The sequence below is a fragment of the Anarhichas minor genome, unplaced genomic scaffold (genome assembly GCF_050575085.1).
Source record: "Anarhichas minor isolate MPS153535 unplaced genomic scaffold, ASM5057508v1 ptg000043l, whole genome shotgun sequence".
Lineage (NCBI taxonomy): Eukaryota > Metazoa > Chordata > Actinopteri > Perciformes > Anarhichadidae > Anarhichas > Anarhichas minor.
In genome coordinates, this window is record NW_027466489.1 from 3211841 (window position 1) to 3234247 (window position 22407).

The 22407-nt window shown below is 39.1% G+C and overlaps 2 protein-coding genes across 2 annotated transcripts; both read left to right on the forward strand.

The window, feature by feature from the left end:
* Positions 1-1691: 1691 nt before the first annotated feature.
* LOC142970735 (inter-alpha-trypsin inhibitor heavy chain H3-like) lies at positions 1692-14776 on the forward strand. Its single transcript, XM_076111155.1, has 23 exons — positions 1692-1763; positions 2882-3042; positions 3164-3268; positions 3568-3730; positions 3831-3941; positions 4308-4436; positions 4579-4695; positions 4880-5048; positions 5136-5246; positions 6058-6239; positions 6373-6552; positions 6661-6782; positions 7582-7820; positions 8152-8172; positions 8294-8311; positions 8720-8734; positions 10207-10260; positions 12910-12984; positions 13150-13257; positions 13427-13595; positions 14119-14267; positions 14484-14568; positions 14662-14776. The coding sequence occupies exons 1-23, from the start codon at positions 1692-1694 to the stop codon at positions 14774-14776; spliced, it is 2670 nt and encodes an 889-aa protein (XP_075967270.1).
* A 2637-nt stretch (positions 14777-17413) lies between these two features.
* il17rc (interleukin 17 receptor C) lies at positions 17414-22014 on the forward strand. Its single transcript, XM_076111156.1, has 14 exons — positions 17414-17521; positions 17887-18127; positions 18440-18543; positions 18697-18811; positions 18899-18940; positions 19046-19164; positions 19531-19587; positions 19704-19755; positions 19870-20087; positions 20464-20517; positions 20608-20659; positions 20780-20875; positions 21217-21255; positions 21350-22014. Exons 1-14 carry the CDS (start codon positions 17414-17416, stop codon positions 22012-22014), a joined length of 1962 nt encoding a protein of 653 aa, XP_075967271.1.
* Positions 22015-22407: the final 393 nt, after the last annotated feature.

Consider the following 22407-nt stretch of genomic DNA (forward strand, 5'->3'; position numbering starts at 1 on the left):
CACCTCCAAAGGTAAATTATGTGATTTGAATAATGAATGTTGATTGACACATATTTACTTTAGCAACCAAACACAACTAAACCCTATAATCTGGTTATGTTGCAGTTAATGAAATATCACAGATTGTAAAACAAAATCTTGTTCACTGGAGTCATTTTCCTGTTCTCTGCTACCTGCACCACCGCCTGCATGAATACATTGATATTCTGTGTGTGTGCACAGGTTGGAGTGGTGAGTTACAGGAAGAATGTTGTTAAGATAAATTGACATTAAGACTATACGACCAGGAGGGCTGAAGGACCCGACATATGAGTCAGAATCATGATCATACCAGACCTCTACTAATGCAGTCTGTAGCTTAACATATGGTTGCCTTTGTGGTTTTTACGAGATAACTGGCTGTTTGATAAATGTTGATGATATGGTGACGTTAGAGGCACATGAAGAATGAGAATTATTGAGAAGCCTGTTTGACATGTTATTTGTATAATGCATAGGTTTTCTAAATCATGTTTATTCAATGCTGGCCTCACAAGATCATCTGGCTCATACAGTTAATTGTATGTACTATGGCTGACTTAATTCAAAGATCTCCAACAAATATTACGCTATCACGCTATCAGTTATTTCAATAGTGCTGCCTCAAAGACTACACTTTCAACACTTACTTCTCTTGTAGAACTTTACTTAGCAGATTTCCCTCTTAAAAATAGTTTGTTGAATGCACCAATATGATGATGCATCCTGGTAAAACAAAGTAGTGGCAAAAAAAAAATCCATGCAGTAAAGAAGTATGTTGGGTGTAATGATCCAGACCCAGTATGGGTCAAGCTCCAGAAATGCTGTAACCTAAATTTCACATAATGCAGCTCAATATCATCTTTGACCTCATCATTATTTTTCTAATTTTCAGAACCACATTATACAACAGTGGAAGTAATAATAAGTAAACTGGACTTTATGTATACAATTGGTGGAGCGCCGCTTCAAAAACCTTCCATGTTAGCACAGCGTGACAATATTTTGTTTTAAATGCAAAATTTCTTCCATGATGAAATATAGATTGTTTTTCTTTTTCCTGAGAACATCTCCGATGCAGCTATTTTCGTTGTGCTTTACACAGTAAATCCCGTATTTGATCTCTTTAATGCTTGCAATGAAAGCAAGGTGTATGGTTCCTTTTGCCTGCTGTATCACCTGTTTTCCCTGCCAATTCCTGACCTCGTCAGATCGGTACATTTCACAAAAGCTGTACATACTTGAAGATAGAAATAATAAATTCATTTTTGCTTGACACCATACAATATCAGTCACATACTTCTTTCATTCACTTTGTCTGTTTGCATGAAAGGTTTCAGTGTTGCCCCGGTAAAGTAGGCAGGCTGGACCCTCAATGTCAACAGTAAAGCTCACGAAAGCGGTTGAATTTCTGCTAAAGTTCAGCTTTTTTTTGTCCTGAATTTTTCTGATAGCTCTGTGTGGGATTCCTGGCAGTATGCAGAGGAGGAAAGTGGGTGGTACTATGTATTTTTGTGTGGGTGTGCAAGTGACTGAGTTGTTGAAACAGCGGACAGAGAAAGAGGAGTTTGCCCTTTTAAAAACAAGATTATGTACACAGTGATGTTGTCCTCGTCTGTTTGAGTTTAAAAGACAGTTTTAGCTGCCTGTGTTGCACTCTGGTGGGAGCCATCATGGAGAGAGCTGTGGTGCAAATCACCCTTTTTGGGCTGCTGCTGGCTTTGGCCACCACACTACCAAACAAGGTAAGGCCACAAAATCAGACAAAGAGACGCCACTGTAAGGAAACTGAATTTATGAAATATATCTATTTAGGTTAGGTTACGGAAAAGCTATAGCGAACGAATTCAGTGTCCTTATTAGTCATTACATTTCATGGTTAAGACCTGGTAAATGTTAAGGAGTATTGGGAGTGTGCCATGTGAAATCAAAACAGTGGTGGAGGAAGTATTCAGGTACTTAATTCAGTAAATGTACTAAAACCACACTGTGAAAATACTTTACTACAAAAAAGTCCTGAATTCAAAACCTTTTTAAAGTAAAAGTATGTCAATATTATCAGCAAACGATCAAAGTATCAAAAGTAAAAGTACTCATTCTGAAGTAAAATCATTCGTCTGGGTTATTATATCTTTTTGGATTAATGTTATTGCTGCATGAATGTCTATGTTTCTTCTGTAGATGTTCAAGGATGTGCTAATGTTAAATACTTTATATGCTAGTTAGCCTACAGTAATGCATCATATTCTATATGATCATCATATGTTTGTAGCATTGCTGTCCTGTGAGAACCACACATTTTCAAGAACTTTTCATGAGTCAGAAAAAACAGCCCTGTTTTCAGCCTTATGACGATGCACTTTCCAGCTGATCCAAGGTGATTTTCAAGTTAGTAGGAGACTTTTCTCAAACCATAAAGGAACACTACATCCTTCAGTTCATCACAAACATTCAAATTCAAAATCAACAACATTTGAGAAAAATGGTTTTCACTGGACAGAAAGTGTTTGAAAACTCTCAGTCAAGTAAGACACATGTAGAGACAAATGTATAATATTTCCCTCTGAGATGTAGTGGAGTAGAAGTATAAAGTAGCAGAAAATGGGAATACTCAAGTAAAATACCTTGACTTTTTACTTTAGTGAAGTATTGAGTAAATGTACTTAGTTAAATTCCACCAATGCAAAACACTGGATAAATAAGAAGAAGGGGGTGTTTCTGCAGTCAGACCAATGAGATTCCACTGATGCCCCCCACCAACACTTCCCCATTATCTGATCTTTGGTCAGCTAGTCGTCAGCCTGCAAAATAAACTGAGCTATTTATTTCATTGTGAAATGCGCCTCCTCCTCTATTTGTTCAGGATGACTGGGATATCTACAGCTTTCACATCAACTCAACAGTGACCAGTCGTTATGCAACCACTGTCATCACAAGCCGCGTGGCCAATCGTATGAACGAGTCAAAGGAAATAGAATTTCAAGTCCGGATTCCTAAGAACGCCTTCATCAGTAAATTCAGAATGTGTGTGAAGCAAAAAATTATATTTACAAGAATTTTCATTTCATTATACATTCAAAAAAACCATGAAGATAAATCTTCACATCTTTACATAAACACAGACTTCTCCTTGGTCTTTCTTCAGGTTTATAGATGGCCAAGTCTACGATGGTGTTGTGAAGGGCAAAGAGAAAGCTCAGCAGCAGTACACTGAAGCCGTGTCCCGTGGCGAAACTGCTGGGCTTGTCAGGTACATGGATCAATGGATTCTTTTATTGCCAGGTCTTGTACAGGTTGTTTTAATATTTTACTTTGTAAAAAAAAAGCCTTGTGTGAGAGAAGAATAAGAAAAAATGTATCTTTTGTACAAAATAATGTTTTTAGTTTTTTTTTCTATTTTAACATCTTCAGGTCTTTAAAATCCTTCAAATAAAACAATCTGAGAAGAAAAAACTCACTCTTAATTTTAACTCACATCTCACACCCACACTAAGATCATAAGAAGGGGGAACCACTGCTTTAAATAAATGATTATCGTGTCTGTTGCAGTTCTGTAGGAAGGACCCTGGAGGAATTCAAGACCTCTGTGACCGTGGCTGCTCACAAAAAGGTCACCTTTGAACTCACATACGAGGAGCTGCTGGGACGCAGGCTTGGCAAGTACGAGCTGCAGATCCACGCTCGACCCATGCAGCCTGTCAAAGACTTCAAGGTGTGTCTCCTGTTGGTATCTATTCAGGAAAACAATGACGGGGTAGAAACAGCTCCCATGGTCTGAGCTTCTAACTATTTCATTTCATTCTTAATGCCAGGTTGATGTGTACATTAATGAGAAAGCAGGCATCAAGTTCATCGAGGTTAAGGGAGGACTAAGCACCAAAGCGCTGGCTAATGCCATCACCAAAACACATGTGGACAAACAGGTACAGCATGCAGAGATTACAAATTCTGGAACTCAATTTTTTGTCTTATTCCGACCCATATTTAACTGTTTAACTATATCATAATGACACCACAATGCCACTGGACATACAACATTCTGTCTTATTGCTCATCCTTGTGCACGTCTCTTAGTATCATTCATTCATTTTTAAATACTGGATTTCTATATGCACTTTCCAAACAGTTATCACTTTCTGGTTTGATGCCACACTGCATCACTAGTGCCCAACGCTGTGCAGACACAATAAAGTTGAATCTAACCAAATTAAATCAAAGGCAGAGGCTCATCTTTTTGACCAATAAACCCGTTCAAACGTCTATCAAGCCTGATTCATCCTTTTTTCCAGGCGTGGGTGTATTTCTACCCGACAGAGGACCAACAGAAAACGTGTGACAGCTGTGGAGAGCAGGGTATGAATGGAGATCTGGTTATTGTTTATGACGTCAACAGGAACCCCTCACTGGGAGACATCAAGGTAAAGAAAGAGTGCATTTCCTGGAAGACTGCTAACTTTGAATTGTCTATTAGCATTGTTACAAAATACCATACTTCAGCTACTTTATCTTCCCGTCTTTTCAACACTCTTTTCTAACCAATCAAACTTTCTTTCCCCCAAGAAATCAGATCGGTACTTCGTTCATCACTTTGCTCCATCTAATCTTGCCAGCATACCAAAAAATGTTGTCTTCGTTATTGATCAAAGTGGCTCAATGCACGGACGAAAAATGCAACAGGTATAGTATTGTGCGAGTGTTTGTGACAGATTTCCACTGTAGCACTGGAGGCTTTTACTCCTTTTCAGTTAATTAAGTCTATTATGTTTATTAAAGCAATAAACAAACACACACTAATCAAATAGTATTGCATGGTTTCTTATTTGTATAAAAGCTCTAATGTGTGAATGATGTCTTTGCCCAGACCCGGATAGCATTGATCCACATCTTGAGTGACCTGGCAGAGGACGACCACTTTGGTCTTATCACTTTTGATAGCAGCATTTTCCACTGGAAACGAGAACTTGTTCAGGCCAACATGGAAAATTTGGAGAGTGCCAAGAAATTTTCACGCGAAATTGTCGAAAGAGGATGTGAGGTTTTAAATAAATATTTTATGAAGGGTTGGGAACATTGGACAGCAGAACGGTGGTAATGACACGTTTTCATTTTAATTTCAGCCACTGACATTAACAAAGCAGTGTTGGCAGGAGCACGTATGCTGAATGCACATCCCAGAGAAGGTTCAGCGTCTATGCTTATACTTCTCACCGATGGAGACCCTACCTCAGGTTACAATGAAACACACACACACACAAATACTTTTAGACCCTAACGACAGGACACGTCTTGCAGCTAACATAAGAACCGCGTCAAATGTTATTTCCCTGTTGGCCGCAGCCCTTTTGGGTTCCAGGTTCAAGCCCACTCTCAAACTTGCACATGCCTTCTATATGCTGTCCAGTGGGATGTGACAACAAAAAATGAGACCCAAATATTTCATTTTATAGACTACCAAAAGAAGGAAACAGATGTCAGAAATGGTTTGCAATTAAAACGTGATTTATGCTTGACGCATTAGTGAGGATCGTGAGTGGCAAATTTGTTTTTACATGCATAACATAACTGGCTACAAATCTTAATTTGGAAGCTGGTACATTTCATTGGTATACCCTGAATGGTTCAGATAGTATGTGAGATACGCAATGTAAACTTGGCTTTTTTTCTTTCTTCATCAATGTGTGGGGCCAAGCATGACAGGTGGGTGACACAACAGATGTTGTGACGTCAGAGTGTATTTCAGGGAAGAACAGTAAACAAATCTGATTTCACAATAGAAACAGTGTTCTCAGACAGATAGCCTGAAGCTTTACAGAAGGGACACATATTTGAGAGGGACAAAAAGGACAATGCACAATGCTTCAAGTCCGAACAAGACGAGGTGCTCAGCTGACGGTAATCAAAAGAAAATAATGACGAAGTAGGGCTGTACCAAAAAGGTTGAAGTTTCATTCATAACGTTGACGATCAAATTATTATTATTAATAATTTACAGAAACATTCCCTTCTCTTCCCCTTGCTTGAAAACGTGTGTCTTTGCAGGGGTGACAAATCTGGAAGTCATACAGTCAAATGTCAGAGAGGCTATCGCGGACAAATTCCCACTCTACTGCCTTGGTTTTGGTTTTGATGTCAATTTTGAGTTCCTTGAGAAGATGTCGCTGCAGAGCAACGGTGTAGCACGACGGATTTATGAAGACTCGGATGCTAACTTACAGCTGAAGGTATTTGAAATCACTTGCTCCCATTATAAATACTGTTTACCATGTGATTTGTTACATTTTCATAGATAAAATGAATCATGGTTGGCTGTGGAGAGATAAACATTTATACAGTGTCCATACTGTATGTCAATAGGGTTTCTATGAAGAGGTGGCCACTCCTCTGTTGACAGATGTGACCATGATCTATAATGGTGGGACCAATCTAACCCAGACTAACTTCAGCCAATATTATAATGGCTCTGAGATTGTGGTGGCCGGTCAGATCACCGACAACGACATTGAAACCTTCACTCCACAAGTTGTCGCCATTTCAGTTAGGATTGCTCCACCCTGCACCTCAGCTGTAATATTTTGTAAAAGCCTTGTGTGTCCATAAATATAACATGATTTATGACATAGAAATGTATTTGGACTATGACAGAGCAACAGAAGGGTGAGGTTTTCTGACACAAATGCTACCGTGGAGTCCAATGGACCAGCGTCTGACAGCCACATCCAGAGGGTTTGGGCCTACCTCACAGTCAAACAGCTTCTGGAGAAAGAGTGAGTGTGATGTCGACACCTTTTCTCTTTGTTACCAGCCGCAACAGCGTGAGGCTTATATTGTTTTCACCTTATGAGTCTGTGTGTGTGTCATCATGGCAAAATGTGTCCTACACGCAGCGGGAATTACCACAAAGGTAGTTTGTGACGTCAAGGTGACGTCTTTAAATTGCTTGTTTTGACTGAAAAACAGTCCAAAATCTTTTAATGTCTTTTATTTACAACACTGTAAATTGTAAAACACAGCAAACCATCACATTTGAGAAGCCTTTACCAGAGAATGTTTAGCCATTTCGTTGTGACTTAAAGGATTTAATCAATTATCAAAATTGACCGTTTGCTACGCCCTTTAGTTACTGTTACGCCTTTGCAGGACACGATGCGGTTTACATTTGTAAAGGTGGAAGATTTACACTCAAAATTCGTTGTAAACTATAATTTGTGAAACAACAGGTCTTCAATTTAAGTAAGTTGACGGCCGTGGACTGAGCAGAAATGATGACTGTCCCTTGCATAATTTATCAGCCGTAGATAGCTAGTTTAAGTTTAAGTTAAACGTTAACGCTAAAATTAGCGTTAACAATTATTTCAGCTCTAATTTGTTGACAAAGTGAAAAGTGATATGTGTGTGTATGGGTGTGTGTGCATACATTAATTGTAAGGAAAGCCTAGAGACAGCATGAGGTTACAACAATAATAGTAGACAATATAAGATAATCTTAGCTGTTAAGTAACTTCATCTTACTTTCTTGTCAAGTCAACTGTCATGTTTAAAACATATACACAATTTGTGACACAGGCTGGTGTTATCTGGACCTGAGAAGGAGAACGCGAAGAAAGAGGCCTTTGAGCTGTCGCTGAAGTACAGCTTTGTAACCCCACTCACATCAATGGTGGTCACCAAGCCTCAGGGGGAGAACACAGATGTGCTCCATAAACCCAAGGAAGGTGTAGCGATAGAGGGAAGCAGACAATATCAAATGGGTCGCCAACCGATGTTTAATCAGAACACTCAACGGATAACCTCCGGTCTTACTCGTAAGCAACGCAAACGGGGGAAAAAAATACACAAAACAAACACAGGTGACACATCTGTATGATTTGATTTGATGACAGGTGGTGTAATCACAATGTACGGTTGTTGCATTTATAAAAGAACTACAGATTCCTTGACTACAGCTTGTAGGTGGCACTTAAAAATATATAAATCAAATTTTAAGTGTGTGGAACTGGAAATACAGTTGATTAATTCACAATAATGACATATAATGTTGCATCAATACAAGCTAATTTGCGAACAGCATAATTATTTTAAAGTTAATTAATGAATTAATGTTAATTTTTGTCATAATCTCTCTCTTTTTAACAGGACAGTATTACCCTATGCCAGGTAAGACATGAAAGATACACTATTGATGAATTAATCACATAATGTACTGTAATGTATATATAGCCTAAGTAAATTAACAACTATCGTAATTTGAAGTTATCATCTTTTTTCTTTTTCACAGGACCTCCTGGTATACCAGGTAAGACATAACACACATAACACATCTGCACCAACCTGACACGACAGATACACTTCTGCATAAAGCTTGGTGGTTGTGTCGGTTGCAGTGAGGGAGAGGCTGCCTGCTCACTGCACAAGAGGAGAGACCCCATGATGTTAAATATTTGAATAAGTTTCTTCCTTTTTCCCTGATGGTCTGAATAAGTTGCTAAAGTTGTCACTTGTAGTAGGCTCCGAGGAAAACAAAAAGCGATCCGGTTGTCTTTGTGACAGTGTCGGAAACAATAATAGCATTTCGAAATGCTTTAACCTGAGATAAATCCAACTTGGGGTACCACTCTTCGCAAAAACGGAAAATCGATAGTCAATCAATTATTTTAGTCTCAATTCTTAACGTTGATTCACGTTATCTTCTTTTTTTTTACAGCACGCAGTGTACCAGGTAAGACATAGATACACATCTGCATTGTTCTGACGTAACATATAATAGTATAATCTATTTTATACACTTTTGCACTCCAAATATGCATCAGAAATACTCAATCACAGCCAAAAATTTGAGAAACAGATGCTGCATCTTTGCAAAATTGTAACACAACCAATTGATGCATAGCCAAATATCAATTTACATCTAAAACATTTTATGAATGAACTATATCAAATAAATGTACAAAAACATCCTCTAAATAGCCTAAAGGAGTGGTTCTCAACTGGTCTGGCTGCGGGACCCACCATCAAATGGTTGGACAAATTGATTTAATGAAAAGATGCAGTTTGAACCTGAGCTGAAAATGTCCTCTGCAGTCGTAGTAGTAGGGAGCTCTCTTGTGCAGATCAATTGTTCCTGTAAGTCCCCGTCCCACACATGTTTCATGTAAACGAGTAAAACTGCTTTGTTTGTTATGTCTGTAGATTCGTCCATTTGTAATGCAAAATGACTACTTGCCTAAATTCGAGCTGTGGCCTGTTGTTTGATGTCATCCGACATGTCTTCAATTCGCCTACTTGTAGTGTCATTTGACAGAAGTATAGTTTTCAGTTTATTGCCTGCTGATATTAGCATTACAAGGCATTAACACCAAATATTGTTAAGGAGTGTGAATAGACGGCACTCCGCTGCATAAAAAATCCCCTTCAAAATAAAGCACAGGATTATTTTGATTTCTTTTTTTTTCAGGCAAAGGCCCGGGACCCACTAAAAACGGGTCCGCGAACCACCAGTTGAGAATCACTGGCCTAAAGCATATAGAAAACATTTCTCATGAGTAAATCTTTGCATTCTTCGCAGTACAATGCTTTGCTTTAATTATGCAAGAAAATAACTGAACAGAAAAACTGAAGGTGGAGGAGGTTGCAAGATAATTGACAAAGCAGAACTGTATCATCATTTCATGCTATCATCTTTTTCCTTTTAGGAGCTGGTCTTCTCCCTGATCCAGGTACATGTGCACTGTTTTAATACTACACTAGTGTACATATTTTACTGTATATAGAGATTTGTTCATATTTCCTGAGGGACACCCGAGTTTGTGGAATCTAAGGCAACGTTTATTCTACATCTGCATTTATTTTAGGTGCAATGATGATCTTATGAGCTAAATATGTAGTTCTTCTTAGCAGTAGCATCAAGAGGGTGGCTCTTATCTAATAGTTTATACTAAATTACAAAATAAAGGTCTTGTAATATTGGAATAGTTTTAGTGATGAATGCAAAGCTCCTCTATACTATAAAAAACTTCTGTAACTTGTGTTATCTATGATATAGAAACTAATTCCTCTGTGCCTTCCTAAACAAATTACTAGCTATAGTTGCAACAAAATCAACAAAAGTTGCAAAATCTGTATTTTTACAGAAAATGTAAATGCAAGATAATAACAGATGTTTCATTTTTTATTTCACTGTTCATTTTCCAGTTAGATCAAGAGTCTTCACCTCCCGCATCCAAGTTGATAACGTGGGAGTTGCAGGTAAACTTATTTTCTGTGCCAGTTTTGATCCATCCTTCTAATTTTGTTGTCATGATACCAACCAACCATGTTCATCTATAAAAAGCACCCAAGGCTGCATAACCCTATAAATCCATCTGATTCTGTTGTATTTGCATCCAACACACATAGTGAAAGACAATGAATTGTTGGAAGATGTTAAATTTGTGCTAACAAAAGATGTTTGCTTCCATTACATGTTTTATGAGTCAAAATGTAAACTACTTCATAAATAACCACCTGCTGTACAATGCTTTGCTTTAATGATGCAAGAAAATAACTGAACAGAAAAACTGAAGGTGGAGGAGGTTGCAAGATCATTGACGAATCATAACTGTATCATCATTTCATGCTATCATCTTTTTCCTTGTAGGAGCTCCTTTTCTACTTGATCGAGGTACATGTGCACTGTTTTAATACTACACTAGTGTACATATTTTACTGTATAGATTTGTTCACATTTCTTGAGGGACACCCGAGTTTGTGGAATCTAAGACAACGTTTATTCTACATCTGCATTTATTTTAGGCTGCAATGATGATCTTATGAGCTAAATATGTAGTTCTTCTTAGCAGTAGCATCAAGAGGGTGGCTCTTATCTAATAGTTTATACTAAATGACAAAATAAAGGTCTTGTAATATTGGAATAGTTTTAGTGATGAATGCAAAGCTCCTCCATACTATAAAAAAACTTCTGTAACTTGTGTTATCTATGATATTTAAAGTTTTTAGAAACTAATTGCTCTGTGCCTTCCTAAACAAATTACTAGCTATAGTTGCAACAAAATCAACAAAACATTTTTTTTTTAATTTCACTGTTCATTCTCCACCTCCCGCATCCAAGTTGATAACGTGGGAGTTGCAGGTAAACTTATTTTCTGTGCCAGTTTTGATCCATCCTTCTAATTTTGTTGTCATGATACCAACCAACCATGTTCATCTATAAAAAGCACCCAAGGCTGCATAACCCTATAAATCCATCTGATTCTGTTGTATTTGCATCCAACACACATAGTGAAAGACAATGAATTGTTGGAAGATGTTACATTTGTACTAACAAAAGATGTTTGCTTCCATTACATGTCTTATGAGTCAAAATGTAAACTACTTCATAAATAACCACCTGCTGTACAATGCTTTGCTTTAATGATGCAAGAAAAGAACTGAACAGAAAAACTGAAGGTGGAGGAGGTTGCAAGATAATTGACGAATCATAACTGTATCATCATTTCATGCTATCATCTTTTTCCTTTTAGGAGCTCCTCTTCTTCCTGATCCAGGTACATGTGCACTGTTTTAATACTACACTAGTGTACATATTTTACTGTATAGATTTGTTCACATTTCCTGAGGGACACCCGAGTTTGTGGAATCTAAGGCAACGTTTATTCTACATCTGCATTTATTTTAGGTGCAATGATGATCTTATGAGCTAAACATGTAGTTCTTCTTAGCAGTAGCATCAAGAGGGTGGCTCTTATCTAATAGTTTATACTAAATTACAAAATAAAGGTCTTGTAATATTGGAATACTTTTAGTGATGAATGCAAAGCTCCTCCATACTATAAAAAACTTCTGTAACTTGTGTTATCTATGATATAGAAACTAATTCCTCTGTGCCTTCCTAAACAAATTACTAGCTATAGTTGCAACAAAATCAACAAAAGTTGCAAAATCTGTATTTTTACAGAAAATGTAAATGCAAGATAATAACAGATGTTTCATTTTTTTTTTTTTTTTCTGTTACTTTACCAGGAGTCCTCTTCCACCCAGTTGCAGGTAAACTCATTTTCTGTGCCAGTTTTGATCCATCCTTCTAATTTTGTTGTCATGATACCAACCAACCATGTTCATCTATAAAAAGCACCCAAGGCTGCATAACTCTATAAATCCATCTGATTCTGTTGTATTTGTACCAACACACATAGTGAAAGACAATGAATTGTTGGAAAATGTTAAATTTGTACTAACAAAAGATGTTTGCTTCCATTACATGTTTTATGAGTCAAAATGTAAACTACTTCATAAATAACCACCTGATGCTGCTATTGGATCTGAATTTAAGTTCAATTGAATTGAATTCAATTCAAGTTATTTTTGTATAGCCCAAAATCACAAATTACAAATCTGCCTCGGAGGGCTTTACAATATGTACACATTTGACATCCTCTTGTCCCGGAACCCTCACATCGGATCCGGGAAAAACTCCCCCAAAAAAAACCTTTAACGGGGAAAAAAGAGGGAGAGACCTGTGGGATCCCTCTCCCATGATGGACAGAAGTGCAATAGATGTCATGTGTAGAACAGGATAACAGAATCACAACACATTCAATGTAATTACAACACATTCAATGTATGAAAGTCACTTCTTCTCTGCCCCTTAGCCTAAACTTTCCACCAAATCCTTTTGGTAAAATTACTTGCAGGTGAATTTGAAAAAAACAACAACACACATAACATGTTTCATTTGGATTTACTTTAACTGGTGGGCAGTAGAATAACGTTTTTATTTAGTGGTTTGTTTTGAAGCTGAGGTTGGATGTCAGAATGTGGGTGTCAAGTAATGCAAAAATCCTCAAAAGATTTGTGATATTAATGTACACAACTTGTTTTGTGTAAATGTATTTACAGCTGATTGGGATTACGGCGTAGTTGATTACGACAGCGGAATACTTCCCACTATGGTGTCACCCATTGCAACTGATGGTAGAGTATCTAATAATTCATGTTATAGTTTATATAAGTCATTTGTTGTGCTGTGGAAGAGGGTGCACTTTACCTAGAGGACGTTCTTGTCTGTAAGCGTAAATAGTAAACAAAGATAATCTGACAGCGGTGTGTACTGCTGTGTGACTCTATGTTTCTCTCTAGTTCCTCTTTCTCACAGATTTTTGCTAAAAACTGAGAATCTGTCTCTTCCACTGTGCTTTGATGTCACTGGAGATGTTCGCCTTAAACTACTTCATCATCCCAACAGGGGTCAGTAATACTCCTCTTTGTGCCATTACTATTTTCCAAAGGACTTTTACTTGTAACTGAGTATTTTCTTTACATTGTTGTTCTGGTACTTTTACTTCAGTGAAGGATGTGTGTTCTTGTACTGTGTATACATGTGGTGACAAGTTGCATTTGTTCTCTTTTGTATCAGAGCTGTCTGTGAACGGTGAGCTTGATTCAGTAGAGAATGGAGGCTTCAGAAGGATTGTCATCCACTTGAAGAATGACCTGCATGTTGAGATCGACGCCAAAGAAATCACTGTACGACAGGGACATACACTGACACTCCACGTTGGACAGGATCCCATCACAGCTGGAAGGTGACTTTGCATTGTAATGTTTTTTTTGAACAGATTGAACAAAAGGAATGCAAATTGAGCTTTAGAGATACTGGTATGCGTATTTCGTTGGTCAGCTGTTAATCTAACCCTAACGCCCCTTTTCCAATCTTTGTGCTAAGCTAAGGTAACCGGCCGCAGCTTAATATTTACTGCGCATACATGAGAGTGGTATCAATATTCTCATTTGCCTCTCTGCAAGAACGCAAGTCAGCATAATTCCTAAAATGAAAAAAACGTTTTCTTCAAAACGAGTGCTTCCCATAAATGCGTGTCTTAACAAAGAGAGCACTGAGAGCAAAAAGTGCAAGAGCAGCCCCCAAACACCCCACTTCACTGATGGTATTCATGAGTTTTAATGTGTCACTAATTCACTATTAGAAACAAATGTTAATTTGTATCTACAATTGAAGATTGTCCAGAAAAGTAAAATGACCTGTGCTAGTGTGCAGGGCCTTTAAAAAGACACCATAATATAATTAAGACAAGGTGCATATTTTTCTAGTTTGACAGTGATTAGACGGGACAAGGAAATAGACGTTGCAGCTGGGGACACACGCATGATCATCGTAATTCATGAGCAGAATGGAGAAGAATTCCTCTGGCCGGTTTTGAGACAGCGACCATTGGACAACAACGTTTCTGGGATTTTAGGTGGGTGAAAAGGCTGCATTTGTTTTTATGATTTGATATCAGGTCAATACATTGAATGTGTGAATCAGACAATTCAAATTAAGTTTAAATTGAAAACCAGCTGTGGTGGTTTTAATGGAAATAATGTATTCAAAGAGACAAATATTGTGTGCAGTGTCTCTTTAAGTGCATGCTCTTCGGTGTCGTTGCTTTATTGTTTGTCCTCTGTGCGTCCAGCTCTAAAGCCAGCAGTTTATGAGGAGGTGCAACAAAGTCCCTCAACAAGACTTAAGATCAAAGACCAGGAGATTGACGTTACCAGGTACATTTTAGTTGGTGTCAAAGAGAAGTCTGTTTGAGAGTGCTTTAATTGTAATTGCTCTAATACACAAACATATTCGTGTTTCTTTTGTAGGGCCAGTGCTGTTGACTACAGTATCGTCTCTCCGCCCACACATCACTGCTGGCTCATGTCTGCTGAGTATGCCCTGCAGAGCCAGCTGGATGATTTCATCATCAGACAACTTTAACTGGGAACCTTGTTGAATCACTTTTTATTTGAATTTGATTTTATTTGAAATAGAAATGAGTATAACACAAACTAAGTCATCATGGAAAAAGACTTTCACCAGTTACTAACATGAACCAATAAACTATTTCCCAGATCTCTGGTTGTCTTGTATGAACTTAATTCATTTACCTAAAGGGTTTGTCAGTTATGCTTAATTTGTTTGGAATAATTCTTCAAATTTAAGAATTAAATTATTAAGAGATTAAGAGAAAAGAGCTGATCTAGTAATTGTGGCATTTGTCCTGCAGCACAACAGCCCTCCACTCATGATCGCACAGAGCTGTTAAAGATAGATTCAATTCTCATCTTTATCTGTGGAGTCAACCCTAAAAATGACACAGTGTCACAGTTTGGACTCAAAATGAGTCAGTTTACTTATACATTTAACCCCGCATACGCCTGTCTGTCCACTGTGAAAACAGAAAGTGAAAGCAGAGGAATGTCACTCTACTGCTTACATAGTATTTGTCAAGGAGTAACAACAGGGCTTTTAATTCATTTTTCAAAATGTGATTATATGTGGCAGGGCTGGTCATTTCAGCTACCTGGTTAACAGTTGCACTTTCCATGTATGAAAAGGTATATTCAAATGGAGCAAATGTACAGTAAATACAGTAAACAGAAGCATCTAAATGAAATAAAGGGAAATGCACAATAACACACATCAAATCGCACAGTTTTGGGAAAAGTAGGCTAATAATCAAATCCTCTCCTGTCAACTCAACAATATAAAGAAATATGACAAAAATAATAAATGTTTCTGCATTTAGAATTGAACTTGAATAAAATGAAAGACGTGAATAAAAATGATCCACCTGATAATGCAATGGTTAGAGCTATAACGTAGCATAAAGAGTAAGAACATCTGGTGATGGTGGGGGGAGGGGAGGTGGATGGGAGACCGGTGTTTAAAACCCAAAGTGTTGTTGAGTTATAGTGAAGTCATGTATGTGACGTTGTTCCTAAACCTAACTAGATGGTTTTGTTGCCTTAACCTAACGTTTGTTTTGTTGCCTAATGTATATTTCTGTGAGATCACGTTCAAAGTAAGCAGCAGAGACGGTTCAAATACATAGACGGTGCTTCACTTTATGTTTGTTTACAGGTAGCGTGAACAAAAGGAGATGGGTCGAATCTTAATCTGGAAACAGCAATCAGTTAGATGTTGAAGAGTGAAATACTTCAGTCAAATAGTAAATATATGAATCATTAACAATGGAAATGTTTCGTGCCAGTGCACTAACACACATTTCTGGAGAATAATAAACAGACCAGGGTTTTGAATTTAGTTTAACGCTATGTGGTCAAACCAGTCGAACTGCTGTGGAGGCGTTTGTTATTGTGTTGCATGAGATTATCTTCTCCCAATGAACTCCAGTTCAAAGGTATGTGCATTCTCATGGGTGATAAACCTGTTTATCAGGGCACAGTTAACAAAGAACAGCCACAGGAAGGATCTTTGTCATATCCACTTAACAAGACAAAGTCACAAATCGTTGTCTACTTTCACAGTAAAATGCAGCTCTGTGTGAAAAGTTAATCTATAATAACACTGAAGGAGGAGTCTTGTTTTGATTTTAAAAAAGAAAAAAGAAAAAGTTGTGGACTTTGACCCATCTACAGTAGGTCGTGCTTGTTATGCTGTAATGAGTAATTCAGAGCAGGAAGTTTCACGACTATGTGCATTCTGACATGGTTAGTCTGTGCTGTAAATCAGAGATAGAGAAAGACGGGGGGAGAGGGAGAGACGGGGGAGAGGGAGGGACGGGGGAGAGAGAGAGAGAGAGACGGGGGAGAGAGAGAGAGAGAGAGAGACGGGGGAGAGGGAGGGACGGGGGAGAGAGAGAGAGAGAGAGACAGGGGAGAGAGAGAGAGAGAGAGAGCGACGGGGGAGAGGGAGGGACGTCTCCTGAGTCAGGACAGTCACGTGCTGTGTGGTTCAATTGCAACACTTCTAGGTAACTGACAAGGTGTAGCTGCTCTGAGGAGAGAAATTGACTTACAGTGGATTACTAATCACGGTAAGTAACCTACATGAGGTTTCAATGAGATTACTTGTGTCATTTTATTTAATGTCTGATGTTACATCAATATAGTCCTGTCTGATCTTAAGTCAAAGCACTGTTGGCTTGTTTAGTGCTTGAAGGTGTTTTAGAAAGGGGAACTACCCAGTTCCCAGTGATTATGTCCAAGGATTTGTGAACTTGAGTAATCAAATTAGTTGTACACCAGAAAACTGTTGGAGTCAGTTTGTATCAAAAAGGAAAATGTGTTGTGTACAACTGTTGAAGCGTGTTTTTATTCACAGGAAACTTATGAAGAAACAACTGCCTATACCTGCACTAATGTATGTCTCTTCTTCCCCAAGACATGAACAAAGGTGAAACCCATCAACCACAGCTCTAATAAGTTTGCCTCGAGTCACTGCCTTCTCTGCCAATGTGCAGTTTCAGCCAAGATAATCTCAAGCTAATCTCCAGCCAAAAGCCGTGACGAGCAAGAAGACACTGGACTTGTTTAACAAGGTTGTCATGTCGCTCCTGGAGAAAGATGTTTGGAGAAATATGCTGTAGGACTCAAATCATTTGGAGGCAAAATGTTTCTTCCTGGATGGTCCATTTGGTGTGTTTTACTCACTCTACGCATGTCAGCCTGTGGCTTGGAGATTTCTGGATATGACAGCCATGAAGTCATTTGCTTGCAGGTACTGGGGGGTGCACTGCTAGGATACACTGAAGTAGATATTTCCTCTGCTGCAGTATAGTACATACAGCTTTGTTGACAGATCACACTTTTAATTTCCTTTTAGTTCTGGTGCAGCCTGCTCAGACATTTTAATTTCCCTTGTCTCTGATAAAGTGTTTTATTCTCAAACATTAACTCAAACCAACACAGGGAGTAAACTATCTGCCAGCTTGTCAATAAATAGGTGTTGTATGTACATTAATCATAATACAGTCCTCTGAACAGTAAATATTTACCATCCAGATAACATTCAGTTACAATGTGATGCCACACGTTAAACATGTGTCTTCCTCGTTTTCCAAATTGAATTTTGCCTCCTTTTAGGGTCTTTCTGATTGCACCGTAAAGGATGAGATGCCTCTTATCGTACCAGAGGATAACGGTGTGGGCGTCCAAAACCTGACTCCACGTTTCAAGATCTGCTGCAGGGACGGGGCGCTGTGTGCATTATGCCTGGTGATAGACGCAGAGATCAACTTCAATCCAGATAACGACATGGAGGAGGAAGGCCCCTCTGGGCATGATGAAGAGGATTATAGCGAGGAGACAGTGAGAAAACCAAAAGGTATAAACTGAGGCTACATGAAGCCCTTTATTAACCCGTGACAAACTGTTCACTGGCTAGAAAGTTTAATGTGATCGATTAGAATCCAGTAAATGAGTTACAGTAAAACCTGGTGGCGTGTTTTGGAAAAACAATTGCTATTACAATACACGCACAAATGTACGATATGTTAAGTATTCTCTGTTCATAGTTAATGGCTTCAAACGCGAAAACAACGCTGGTATGCTCTTTAAGCGTGGGTTTGGAAGTGAGTTTTAGGTGCTGTTCCTAATTTTCCATTACTGAAGCTCCACTTTTTCTGTGTTGCAACAGCGTCTGTGACACTGTGTTACAGCGCAGCGTCTGTCATGCCCTCGTGCAAGAAGGTGGAGTTTACGGTTAATCATGCCGCTCTTAATCTGACACACCGAGCAAAGGTACTGTAACCTCCCTGTGCTGGAACATAAAGTCTGTAATGTCAATAGGGATGTAGTGTATGCTCACCTCCAGTCTTATAAACTCTGTGTGTGTGTGTGTGTGTGTGTGTGTGTGTGTGTGTGTGTGTGTGTGTGTGTGTTTGACTTCTATAGTTTTCCATGGTGATCTATAAGCCAGCTGGGGTTTCCTTCAGCAGTTATGTGACTGTTTTTTCTTCTAAACCGTCACATCTAAGTCGACAAGTTGACGCTCCTTCTCTAGATGAAGGTAAAGTTTGGTCTTTTAACCACAAAGCACCTGTTGAACTCATATCTGGCTACTAGTAGTGACACATACTGTATAATCTCTCTGCAGTGTGCTCCCTGGAGCAGCAGGAACGTGTGGAACAGTGTCGTGGTAAATAATCCCCACATTATACGTGTGTTTGATTTCCTTGTGCCGTTTTGTTTTTGTATTTGTCTTCGGGGAAATTAACCGTTTTTTTTCTTTCCCTCCTTTCAGTGACTAGACTCAGCTGTGTAATTAAGCAGGAGTTGAATCAGGTGGAGCTGCAGTTTGCTGGCAGGAATAAAAGCCTCCCCTCTGTGTGCGTCCAGTACGAGCAGAATGGAATATGTCAGGTCAGTGTTGTATATCAGTGATGAATTTAAGTATTCAAATCCTTTGCTGAAGTAGAAAGTGGCAATACAACAATATTTTTTTTTAAATGTCGCATTCAAATTTCAGTTAAGATGTATAAGTACAGCAGGTATTATCAGCAAAATGTACTTTAAGTGTAAAAAGTAAAAGTAAAAGTGTTTTGCATTGTTGCTTGAAAAGATGAATCAACAGAATGTATTTTCTGTCTGAAATTCAGTAGTATTTTAAAGTGGCATAAAATGAAGTAAAGTTAAGGACCTGCATTACCTGAGTAAATGTTCAGTCACTCTCCACCACTTGTTTGTCGCTCTCGTTAAAGCCACGATGTGTTAAATGTTTCTTTGTAGAGATGGAACAGGACGCTCATCCCACTGTATTCTGTGACCCCCTGCATGTGTCTCCAGGTACCATCACTTAAACATCACGATTACTTATGGCCACCACATCAGCAGTGTTGTGTCTATGCTGACCTATATGATGTGTGTTTGTGTGTGTGTGTGTGTGTGTGTGTGTGTTTTAGGTATGGAATGACAAGCCGATGCGCTCTCTAAGCTGCCCCTTCATTAACAAAGGTGCGAAATCTCTTCTTTTAGTTCACTTTCTTCCTGTCTGAGTTTACAGGGTGAAGGGTGAAGGGTTGGCAGTTTACCTTTGGTATGCTGATGTTTCCTACGTGTCCACTCCAGATTTCCTCCAAAAGAACGTATGGCACAATGTGTCAGTGTCTGTGATAGAGGGTGAAATGGGCAGCTACCACACAAAGCTGTGGTGGAACCTGTCTGCCCCCTGCAGGCTGGAGGGGGAAGTGTGGCCCTGCCACAAAGAAAACACCTGCAGGGAGATGAAGGGCTTTAGACAACAGCTGGCAAACGGCACATGGACACAAAACAGCAAGGGACAGTGGGTAAGAAACTGTAATACTGAACCTTGTACCCCTTATTCGCAGCCTTCAAACAATCCCTTTTATTTCCACGGTGCTTTACATTTGGAAGAATCATCTTATTCCAGCCTGTTCGACAGGGTCACATTATATATTCTGTGTCAGCTTGTCTCATGTTTACACTGCCTGAAATATCCATGTTTTTTTATTGCTGCACCATTAAATGAAATATTTTAGAAGTCTTTTGCAAAATGTTACACAAATTTCCCGATATTTGAAAAACATTGGAAACTTTGGGATCTCTGCTAGAATCTAAAGTGAAGTTCTGTTGGTTTGAATGACGCCTGGCTACACAGCACACGTTTTAAATGACCAAGATGTATAATTGTGTCCTCGTCAGGAGAAAAGAGGGCTGTTTGAAGACATCAAACTTCAGTATTCACCATGTGTGATGGTAAAGTATTTGCAGACATCCTTCTATGAGTCCTATATTTACTTAGTTACTGATGCTAAATAAGTCATTAATGTTTATCCATTTGGGCAGGTGAAAGTCAAGGGAATGGGAGATGAGCTGGGTCCATTCTGTGTTAAAAACAGTGAGTCCTACACAGTTTATAATACACAAACTGGTCCTGGTTGGGACATATTCTGCTGAAATACAGCACCTGTTTCTTGAGCTTTTTATAAAACAGGAGTTTGTTTTGTACTACTCGCAGCTGGCAGGTGGCGCTGGAGTCTCCTGGTTGTTGGCGTCATGCTGTTGCTTTGCTTGACTGTGCTTGCATTTTATCTCCTTCATGACTTCGTCAAGAGTGAGTTTTATTCATTTCTTTCTTTTTGCATTTAGTGTGTTGAATATGTAAGAACAGACTGGATGCTGCATAAACTCTCTGCTCTGGAATTTCTAACCGACCCATGATGAAATATGCATTGTCCAACTTGAACCAAATCTCCCCAGGCATTTCCCAAAAAGGCTCATTTCATTTGGCCCAAACATCAAAACCATGTTTGCTAGATCTGGGAATTGTTCATAAAGTCTGCACTAGCACTACTGATGCATATCTTTTATCAATTATTTGTGGCACTGAAATTATAAATATCCCTGTGGTGTATTTCTGCTAAGATTTACTCGTTCATTTTCTGATTTTTATAGAATGGGTGTGGAGCTGCCGTCATGGCGGATTTGTAAAGAGTGAGTATTGTCTTATAATACCACTACTTGTAATGAAGGAAACCATGATGGAACAACTATCAGACATCCGTCCCCTTGTTTTTCCTTTTTAAAGTTGGCAGAAAGGGTCATGTGGTGTTGCTGAGCCCCCCGGATGTGGATCATCATGTTTCGGAGTCAGTATGTGGACTCGGATCCCAGCTCTGTGACCAGGGCTTCAGTGTGTCTGCGGACCAGTGGAGCAGGAAGGAGCAGTGCACTCTGGGGCCTATGCCGTGGCTGCACTCCCAGCTGCTGGAGCTGAACAACCGGGGCGGCCGAGTTGTGCTCGTCTTGACCCGCAAAGCCTTGGAGAGAGCAGAGGAATGGACCCATCGGAACAAAGAGGTTATCAAGACAAAGGAGGACGACAAGGGCCTCCCTCAGATATGTTCCCCTTACTCTGATGTCTTCACGGCCTCCTTGAGCGTCATCCAAGCGGACAAGCAGCTGGGCAGAGCTGGAGAACGTTTTCTTCTGGTGACACTTGACTCCCATCCAAGCAGTGACAGGAGTCTACCAGAGCTTCTTCAAGGGCTGCCCTTGTTCCAGCTTCCCTCTCATACCCAGGATCTCTTGTTTGAGCTCACTGTGGGAAGGACTGTGAGAGGATCAGGTAGAAGGACATGGACAGGGTGGAAATGGAGTGCCTCAGATGGATGGAGAGCAAAGACTAAAGAGAGACCAGACCAGAAGAAGGCATCCTACGGTAAATGTGGTGAAGTTGAGGAGACTTTATGACAAAGCGTTTGAAGAACCCAAAGATTGTTGCTGCTCTGTGCATGAAGGACAAGTTCATCCAAATTGTGGATAACATAATCATAAAATAATCCTTTATTTGTCCCGCAGCGGGGACATTTACAGGATTACAGCAGCATACAGTATTGTGCAAACAAGAGACAGTAAAAACACAAGTATTATAAATAAGTAAAAAATCCACAATAACTAAAATATTATATATACAGACAGAATAATTGTTGTATTGCACAGATTGTTAGTGTTGTGTGGTCTACTGGGAGCACTAAGACACTATTAAAGGCCGGCCGGCAATGATCTATATCACTGTTATGCCATGAAATGACCAAACTACAATACGTTAGTTCATCTCTCAATAGGCTTCTTTCTGACTTCACT